General features: G+C 41.7%; 1 protein-coding gene across 1 annotated transcript; it reads right to left on the reverse strand.

The window, feature by feature from the left end:
- Positions 1-4,453: 4,453 nt before the first annotated feature.
- Positions 4,454-7,082, reverse strand: TGIF1 (TGFB-induced factor homeobox 1). The gene is made up of 2 exons (XM_009580499.1): positions 6,852-7,082; positions 4,454-5,516 (listed from the first exon to the last, which is right to left on the reverse strand). The coding sequence occupies exons 1-2, from the start codon at positions 7,032-7,034 to the stop codon at positions 4,950-4,952; spliced, it is 750 nt and encodes a 249-aa protein (XP_009578794.1). The 5' UTR covers positions 7,035-7,082; the 3' UTR covers positions 4,454-4,949.
- Between the last annotated feature and the right edge of the window lie 3,262 nt (positions 7,083-10,344).

The raw sequence follows: 10,344 nt of genomic DNA on the forward strand, positions 1-10,344 counted from the left end.
AGATTTGGCAGAAACCCTGCTATCCAGTGGAACAGGGATTAGCTGGGAGGCAGATGTGACTTATTCATGTCTGCATCAGCTTCAGGAACCGTGATTCATGTTACGCAGCGAGGCAGCATTGCAGTGCTACAAAGGGCTGTGCAGTTTGTCTGTTGTTGGAAGCTACCCTAGTGTGCAAGCCTGTGTAGCAAGACTTGTGATACTTGCCAGTTTTTAGTCCCAGACCTGATGCCTCAGAGCTGAAGGTGCCAGAAAGCTTCAGAAAGAAAAGGGCGTTTTAAGGCAAGTAAAGCCAGTTTCGAAGGGAAAGGAGAGCAAAATGGCTAACTGCCATGCCTTTCAGCTGTCAGCAGGAATGCATGCAAAATTTAGATGGAGAAGGTAGTCTGAGTTTTGACTTCGTAGTATAGCTAGAATGACTTTGTGTGATTTTCTGTGTGTGTAGAACTGCAGGCACTCATTGACATGATAGGGACTGGAATAGACACTGAACTGCATACAGAACACGTGGATGCAATTATTATGTCTGGAACAGCTTTAAGTGACGTTTTGCTAGAGAGAGTGGCTAATCTAATCTCTTTTCCTTCAGTCTGAACACTGCAGCTTACAGGAGAAGAGCCCGCTGAACCAGCGAAACAAGATAGAGACGTAACAACTCCGGCAATTGGTGAACAAGAGACTTAAAACAAGTAATGTCCTGAAAAGTGAACATGCGCTGTATTCATGCCAGTAATCCCTATTTGGCAAAAGCCAGGAGGGAAGTTGACAACTGCAAGATGCCAAGAAGAGGAAAGAAAAAAGAAAACCCAAATGATCTTTAAAAGAACTACAAAGTACTCCAGGAATAGGTTTTAAGCGTTAACAAGAAAATTGCATAAGCGCTATGAGAAAAATGACAAGTGAAAACAGACTTTGACAGGCAGCACACAGTTAACTCCAAATGGCCTAAATACCATAGGTACAAAAGTGACACTTAACAGGGTCACGGTGCACCTGGGCTTCCAGCTGCACAGCACCTTCTGCTGGCTGGGCTTCCCGCTACAGGCTTCCCTCCTCTCCAAGGGGAAAACCTGATCCAAGGGGAAAACGTGATCACTCCCCACCACCACCCACACTCTCTCTCCCCGGTTTCCGATTACATTTTCCTGCCACCCCTTTTCCAGTGAGGTTATCACCTGCACCCCTCTGGCCCGGGCAGCAGCATCCCTCCGGCCACCCGGGAGCTTGCGGAGCGGCTGTGCTGCCCTCCCGAAGCGAGTTACCCCGCTTTCGTGCTCTCCCTGCACCCCTTCCCTCCCCCATGGCACATGAGGCCAGCTGTTACAGCTTCAACGGTTTTACAGACGTGTACACTGATCTCATGGCAGAAGCCGGGAGACGTGTGGGATACCACAAGCCTCCCCCCCCCCAAACAGGCAGCGAGACACCACCCCCCCGTGCAAACAGGCGGCGACGCCAGTCTCAAGATTCCCTCCCTATTGTAATTATTTTTGCTCTGCGCAGAGATTTATCGCATGCAGCTGCCACAAGTTGTTTACAAGACACAAAAGCTATGAAAACAAGGTTGACGAAGTCTGCGTGTGAGCTGTTTTCCCTGGCATAGATTTGTCATACCTCTTAGCTCCCTTACGCCCTGGCTGGCTGCGCGGACCCCGGTAACGCACGGCAATGCCTTCCCTTCCTCTTCGAAGTCAATCTAAGTGTGTGTTTTCAGCCAGAGGTTGGGTTTTGACACAGCTGCCTTGCAATTAGGTTTATCACTGCAGCAAAGAACAGCAAAACTGCCTGTGTTGTCTCATTGTTTCTTTTTACTGCTTTTTCTCCCTTTTTTTTCTTATTCCATGGTAAAACAAGTTTCCTGAAATAAACTTTTCCTTTGCTCTCCCAAGGGTGAGTGACCAGCGCTTGAAGTCTTCTGTTAGGTGCTAGACTCCTGCTCAGTTCCGAATCCTAGCTCCACCTGAAGCCTTACATCTACCTAGATTTGGTAATTTTATCTGGAGTTACTTCAAGTTTCCGCTCTGAAAGAATGGACTCAGACAAACTTCAGTAACCTGCACCAAAACTATCAGTGCTAGATTACAGGAAAGCAGAAACTCCCTTTTGATATTATTTTAGCGGGTACTCAGCATGAGTCATTTTCTTCCTCCAAGTTAAACAACACCTCAGGGTAGGGAAAAGCTTTTACACGGTGTGCCAGGTGCTACTCAGCCAAAGGGGTTTGGCTTATGACTACAGCTGAACTTCTAGGTGTAACCTTAACACAAGTAATAATTAAAAAAAAAAAAATAATTGGCCTCAAGCAAAACAGGTCACAAGTGAAGTCCCCAGGGTAAGTCAGTCAGCAAAATGGAAATGCAGTGCTCATCACAAGGGCAGGACTTTGGTGCTCAGTTACACTAATGCCATTTTGTGTGGTATAATGGTAAATGAAAACAGCGCAGAGACCACAGGCTTTTACTTTCAATGAAAACTGTTAACCTGAATGGCAACAGCTTTCTTCCTCATCCTATTTTCATTTTCATTACTGCAGCTGTTCTAGTAGAATTATAGAACTGGTCAGCTCAGCAAGCAAAGCTCAAATTTTTTTTTCTAAACTTGCTGACATTTTTTTTTTTATTTTAAAGGGCAGAGTAATGAAGAGTAAAGATCTCTGAGAATGCCCTTTAATGATCCGAGTCCCCCACTTTTTCTCTACCCCACAGCATACCAGCAACCTGCTTTGAAAAAAAAAAAAAAAAAAAAAGAGGAAAAAGTCAAATGACTCGCATCAAACAATGCAAACATGTTTGCATGAGGTTGTTTTTCCTTCGTCAGTGCTTGAGGCATGGGCGTAAGGAGTGTTGCAATAAAGTTCCTTCCTGCATGTGGACGAGGAAGCATCTTCCAAACCTTTACCAAAGATGACACTGCTCTTTGGGTGTCTAGCACCCTTTGAGAACAATCATCTATGCCACAAAAGGATGTCTATTGACCAACTTTTCCCACAACATTGACCTCACAGTTACACAGATGTGTACTTCCATTTTATTTTATAATTAGCCATTAAAAAAACCAGACAAACGACTAAAAAAACATACATGGGTATCCAGGAAAAATAGCCTAGAAGTATAAAGTACAGCGTGTCCAAAGAGACAAACCACAAGGCTCCTTCTGGACTCACGTGCTATTCCTTGAAAACACAGTATACAGCCATCTCCAGCTATGTTCAAAATTATTTTTTCTAGCTTTATTTCAACAAAAAGTATTTAAAAAAATAATTCTATATTCATTCACAGTATATTAGGATGACTGTTACTACAGCTGATGCAGACACGAGTAAGCCACAGTGTTTACTATTTGCCTTTTTTTTTTTAAATATAATTATTGATTTTAAACTTGAAGGTTGAAGAAAAGCAGAAGTTCAGTAGAATTCCAAAGAGTACTCCAGAGAACAAATAAAGAGTATTATTTCTGACACCAAAAAAAGATAAAGACCACAGCAAAACAAAATGCATATACATTGCAGTCTGAATATTGCAGTCTTCTACTCATAATGATATCCTTAAATTCATCAGCTATCCTGCTCCATGAAGCCCTCCCCAGCCTCCCAAACAGACAACTGGTTTGTTTTTAAGGATTAGCTGGAACCAATTTTTTCCCCTAGACGTCTCCTATTTCACTGTTTTTGGAAGAATAAGGGTGGGTGACTGACATTCAAATTAAGTTGAAATGTGAGCTGCAAGTCTTCACATTTTTCAGTAATAAGTCATTTTGATAGCAAAGTCCGTTTCTGAAAGGTAACTTGGACTCTGTTGGCCAGAATACACCCCAATACAACAGGGATCTCTTCTAAATCTTAGTCAACCACCTGTTGAAGTATCTCACCAAGACCTGGCTCCCAGAACTCAGATTTCAACCCAATACAGTCTCTTCTATTTCTGCCTACTAGAATTACTGAGTCAAAACCTTGTCGTTGCTAGTCCCAGAAGAGTAAGAGTGGGAGCCCTTGTCCTTCCCCCTCTAAATTTGTCACCAGTGACGTCTAGGAGCTGTATCACAAAGACCTGCAAAGAACGCTCACCCCAACCCCTCTTCTGGCCTGCTCATTTCATCTTCAGGAGAACTTCCCCATGGGCTGTCACATCTCCCAGCCCTAAAGCATTTCTAGAAGCCAAAAGACGAAACTCTGAATGGGGCCTAAGATATCTCCCTGAAATTTAGTGAGAGTTGCCTACACAGCTCCCTTTGGCCCCTTTAAAAAATTTCAACATAGCAGAACACGGTCAGGTACTTATGGCCCACTTTTCAGCATTCCTTTAAACATCTGGTTAACGACAACTGCTAGCGTAGCTCTCTAAACAAAGTCAGTATGAGCTCAAAAATATTTCTCACTTCCATTTATTTCAAGAGTAAAGCCATGTTTTCCGCAAAACTAGTATTCAACAAAATACTCTGTATGCATCCAGTTTTAAAGAAAATATTTTATTACATTATGGGAAAAAAGCATAATCATCCGAAGTTCGTATTGTTAAAAAAATTGAAAATTTATTTTAGACAGCGTGTCGGTATATTCTGTTCCGCATGGGAATGGTAAGAAGACTTTATATCATTACTAGATATTGCACAGTCTGAAAGAAACAAAAACAAATCACATGATCTTGGGAACCATCTCACATTATGAAAAACCTACAAAGAAAACGTTAAAAAAAAAAACAAAACAAAAAACAAACACACAATCCTTTCTTTCTACAGTAGCTTTAAGTTTATAATTCTTGGAATGACCATATTCCACTGAAGACCATCTCAGTGACAGGAAGCTTCATTTCAGCAATCCCTTGTGCAAATAAGATTAATTAAAAAAAAAAAAAAAAAATGCAGTGAAGTCTTCTGATATCGTGTGGGTGGCAATAACCACACAGCTGTTAGATCCCTGGAAAGACAAAACGGGGAAGGAGAAGGAAGGGGATTTAGGCCATAAGTTTTGCCTGCAACTCCATCTCTGCCGCCCTTTTGAGTGCAACATCCACCAGTAGCTGAAATCCACTGAAATCCTGGTTAAGGTCTGGTGGGGTTGGAGGAGGAGTGTTAAAGAGCCCACTTTGTGCGTTTGCACCAGGTCCCAGTTTAGATGCGTCCTCATGGTAGGAGAGGGAGTTGTCTGTGAAGCCGTTGGCCGGGGGCTGCTGCAGGTCCGTGGTCTGGCCTACGTCAGCTGGCTGGCAAAAGTGGAAAGGGGCATCTTTCAACGCAGTCACAGTCGTGTGGCAAATCACCGACGGCCGAGCCAGGACCGATCCCGGGGAAGCCGGCTTGGAAGAGGACACAGTCTTGCCGAGCGGTGCGGCAGCGGGAAGGAAGGCAGTCTCCTCCAGCAGGGGAATGTAGTTCTTTGTGCTGATGGAAGACTCCATCAGGCCGCCCTCGGGAAGCTTGGTCCCTCGCCGCGAGATAGTGAATTGATTTGGGTCTTTGCCATCCTTCCTCAGCATGTCAGGTAAAAGCCTGCGGCGTGCATTGATAAACCAGTTGCAGACCTGGGAATATAATGACATCTTAATTTCTACCTTCATTCATTTCCAACTATGTGCCATTAGAGTCGTTGGGTTAGATTAATGAATCCCTCCAAGCAGTTTCCTTAACTGCAGAACAAAAGAGAGACCTACTGACAAGTCCTGACATGCCTGGCAAAGGCCCTTCCCTTGTCCCAGCTCTACCCCCGGCTCCCCACTCCTGTTACAGAAAGCCCCGGGACATCTGAAGACTGCTAGCATGAACGGAGGAGTTTAGCTTTTAACTCTGTGCACACACATTAACCTATTAGCTATTGTTCCCTAGCTTAGGTTAATTAACAACAGGAAAACCTTTTCTCTCTGAAGAGAGCCACTCCTCCCACAAATAGTTACTGATTTTCCTTGTTCAACTGACTGTGTCGACAGACATAACATGAATTACCTCATTTAAGTTTGTCCTTGTTTAAATATCAAACCAGTTTCCTGGGCGATACAGGATAGTTTATAGTTTAACGTCTTTTTTCTGTTTACTACAGAAAGAGGTTTTCTTTATGATGTTACATTAAGGAAATTTTACTTTATAGGCAATTACAAAATTTGTACTAAGGAATTAACCTGGAAAAATAAAGCCCAGAAGTCAACAGGAGCACTCTATATTTAGCACCTCTCAAAACCAAACCAGGGTTTACCCAAGTTCTCATGCAGCCACCTTCCCAGAAGGTGGAAAGGAGCAGCTGTCAATAGCTACTCCACCAAAGGTGATCAATGAGAATGATGCATCCAAGGGACCTCGCAGCTGCCAGCGGTATCCCGGGATGAGAATCCAAACTAATGACACAGAAGCCTCATCATGCCTATACTAACATACTTGAGTAGCTCTATCACATACAGGTTGTTCCCCTGATCTTACTGGAAGTCATCATACACATAATTATATACGTGCATGTTCTACAGGAACGAGCCTCAAGCTGCAGTTTTAGAAGTGAAGAGTTATATGTTAAGCTGCATATCTATCACCATAAAACCTCTGTTGACAAATAAATACCTTCTTCTCACAATAAATTACCTTATACAGACACTTTATGTCTTTGGGGCCCTGATTCTGCAAAAATTAGCATCCACGCTCGAATTCATGACTGTCTGTTCTCCCAGAGAAGTAATTTTATTCCCAATAAACAAAAGTCATCATAACACACAATTCATTTGTATTTCTCCTTACAAGTGCCGTCATAAGGAGTGCGAGTAACAGTAAAAAAGGAAATCTCACATGCAGTGTAAACATTTATATCAGTGACTAGACCACAGGTAAATCAAGAAGAAAACAGCTCCTTTTGAAGCGAGAACTACTTTTTTGAATACCTGTAGTGTGGAAAGGTGCGTCTGTCGGGATAACAGCGCTTTTTCTTGCTCTGAAGGATAAGCATTGTATCGGTGCTCATATAGCCAGTCCCGAAGAATCTGCACGGATTCCTTGGGCAGGTTGCCACGTCTTCTCCGTTTGCCTGAGCCAGCAGATGAGGAAAGATCCAGTGGGACATCCATAGTGTCATCATCCTCTGTTTCACTGCCTGATATTGCAACTACACCTACAATTGTAAGAAGACAAGAACAATGAGCTTCCTAAATCCATAAAGTACTCAGCTCCAGCATTCTATGGTTCAGACACTTTTTATTACATTAACTGCCTTTACTATGAAACATGGTATAGCCTCCTATATAGGAGATTTGTCCTGTAGCGTTAACTTGTCAAGCTGTAGCTTTTCTGTCAGCTGAACAAAAAGTAGCACCAATGATCTGTTCCTAGGGGAATTCTTCTCTGCAAACCCTCATTTTCTTGTTCCCCTGGCAACCTTTTATCTGCTGCATGTTATCAGATAGCTTCAATCTAATGCCAATATTGTCCAAATTTGCTTGCTATGGTATGCACCCAACACTTTTGTTCAAGGATAACCATCCAGTGCCTGGGCAAAAGGTCAATAACCAAGAACTTAAAACACCCAACTCAAGCAACGGGTTATTTAATTATTTCTTAACATGCCGATGCCTCCCTCCTGGGAGAGACAGCTTGTAGATTTTATAAATTAATAGCTCATTCCAGATCTATTAATAAAAACTAATGGAACAAGAAAAGAAGAAAGGGAAAAATTGTGTCTGGCCCCACCCCCAAGTGGATTTTCACTTAGGAAGACAAAAAAGTGCAGGAAAAGGAAAGAACCAGGTGCCTAACTCATGTAAGAGTCCACCAGTTTATCAGGAGATGGACTTCTGTAATTTAATTGCACTTCTGTATCGAAGAACCACAATCATTTAATGTTTGGGTGGGTTGGTTTGTTTGGTTTTTTTAAATGTACCACTTTGCATCCTGATTATTTTTTCAACTTCAGGGTTTTCATCTCATATTATAATCTGTGGAAATGTGTGTTCCGTGCTACACTTACTACAAAGGCTCCAGATTTACAAGTTAACTGCATACCTTTTTCCTTCAACACAAAGGAAGGAACAGATTTCAAAGTTTGATTATCCCTTTATATATACACTACACTACTAGTAACATGAAGTATGGTATGTAAATTTTAAAAAAAAAAAAAAAGAAAAAAAGAAAAAATATTCAAAGTTAGGAACACTACAATTCTATTCCTTTGGTAAGATATAAAAGTCACTGAGGAAACAAATAGTACTGTAAAATACAAAGAAAACCATGCTTTAAATACTCACCAGGTTAAGCTCACCAGAAATGTTAGGAATCTTACAAACTATATATAAATCCAAGTAAGATAGCACCCATTTTCAACTAGTACAATTAAACACTAATTTCAAGTGAAATTATACTGGCTTTCAGAAGCATTTTCTAGAAATTATAGAAGGCAAACAAGCCCTTAATCCTTCTGTTTTGAACTTGGAGGCGGGGGACTGGCTCATTCATAACATCTAAACTAAAAACCTTAATAGTAAAAACAAGTTAAATGTCAAAAGTAAAATTTTTATGTGTGCAACCACCCATAGTTCAAAAATTCTGTGTAAGGAAACAAAGTCAGCCTAAAATATGACAAGTGTGCCTGTGAAAGTATAAAACTATATAAAGCTATAGTTATATCCATAAATAAAGAAAGGAATTGAACAGAAGGAATTAACTTCATTTAAAAAAAAAAAAACAACAAACAAAACGGAAAAAGGGGTGTGTGTGTAAGTTTTGCTTAATATTTCGGGGGGGGCAGGAGGGGCGTCTCCCCACACTTTCAAACTTTAGCCAAAGCTGACATCGTGAATTATTCTTTCTTTCCCCTATTTATGAACAGCTCCAACACCCTTACATTTAGCTTAAGTTGTCCAAATTTCAATGCGTATTTTTGACACGCAAGCATTCCCAGCAGGATCAATCTGCAATTTGTCTGGCGCAGTTACTTCAGTAACTTACTTAGTATTGTTTTCATTCTCCCAATTGCTGATTTATGTAACCGACAAACACCAAACTGACATACCAATTTTTTCCTGTGATGATTAGCTACATAAATTATCCAGTCATGGAACAGGAACAATAGGACAATATTTAAATAGCCAACACAAGATAAACTCCAAATTATGTAAACAGGTTCTTAATTCACATAGAAAGTATGTCAAGTTTGCTTTAAAATGATTCAGAGCAAACTGCTTTACATTTGTCATAGCTTCACGGAAAGTGTTGTCACGCTTGCAACCTAACCTGAGAACATGCCTTGCACAATGGGCTCCTGGAGCCATGAGGAGCACTTCTTGGAACAAAGATCCTGCACAGACAACACCATGGCTCTCCAAAGCAGCTCATCCCTTTTAAATTGAATTTAAAAACTAGCTAAAACTAGCCTACGCTATTCAGACGATGTTTTCAAGTGAGCTGTTCTTGTTTGTCAGAAACCAGAAGTGTTGCAGCACTTCAGTGGGTTGGGTTTTTTGTTTGTTTTTAAATATAATAGGCAGTAAGACAGGACCTTGAAAAACAGGGAGAGGCAGACAGCGAGGGCTGGAAATAAGAGGGAAAAGAAGCCAAAGAAACTACTCCTATGAGAAAGTTAGGTGTCTAATGGTTTGTGAGCCATATTCACGTGGCATAACAAGACGTCCTCCAGACGCACACCACCCCATCTGGAGCAACCTCTCCAAGATCTAACACACAGCTACAAGACTCCACGGGCACCTCTCCGAATTTGAGAAAACTGATTTGACAGCAAAACAACTTCTACAACTGTCGCTCTTTTTCATCCCAAACAAAAAGTGACAAAATACTGTCTGAAAGCCAGCAGCATAAAAACGTTTCTCTATTTTGCAAACAAGATCTTTCGCTAAAGTAAAAGTTGCTGTCTGACTAACCGTAACCTACCTAGCAAGAAATGAGTCAACAGCACAGCCTGCCCTTTGACCTGCTCGCTTAGTGTGTCCTATTAATTGACACAGTAAGTTAGTGACACAAAGCAGGTTTTGGTTAAGAAGGAAACCTGGTGTAGTACAACTTCTCCTCATATTTAAATGAGCTCATTTAAATAGATGATCAGCCCTCTGAAGTTGTGGCAGATCTCTCCGGCGCGGTACAAAGCGAGCAGCAACAGGAAGTCATGGCTAGAAATCTCGCACTACCCCAGCTGATAATTTTTACTAGAGCAGGAGCCACGTTGCTGCTGTCAAGGCTCTGTTTTCATTAAAGTGTTCCTACTGATCACAACCCAGCTTTGTTTTTCCGTCTTGTTAGTAATCAGGCTATTCGCTGCTGGTTTCCTGTTTTAACAGGGCCCAACTGAAAAGGCTTCTGGCTAGGCTCCACGACCGGACCATTGGCTTACTGTTATTTACACCCAGAATAAAGGCTTGTAGATGCGACGAG

The sequence above is a fragment of the Fulmarus glacialis genome, unplaced genomic scaffold (assembly GCF_000690835.1).
Source record: "Fulmarus glacialis isolate BGI_N327 unplaced genomic scaffold, ASM69083v1 scaffold2186, whole genome shotgun sequence".
Classification (NCBI taxonomy): Eukaryota; Metazoa; Chordata; class Aves; order Procellariiformes; family Procellariidae; genus Fulmarus; species Fulmarus glacialis.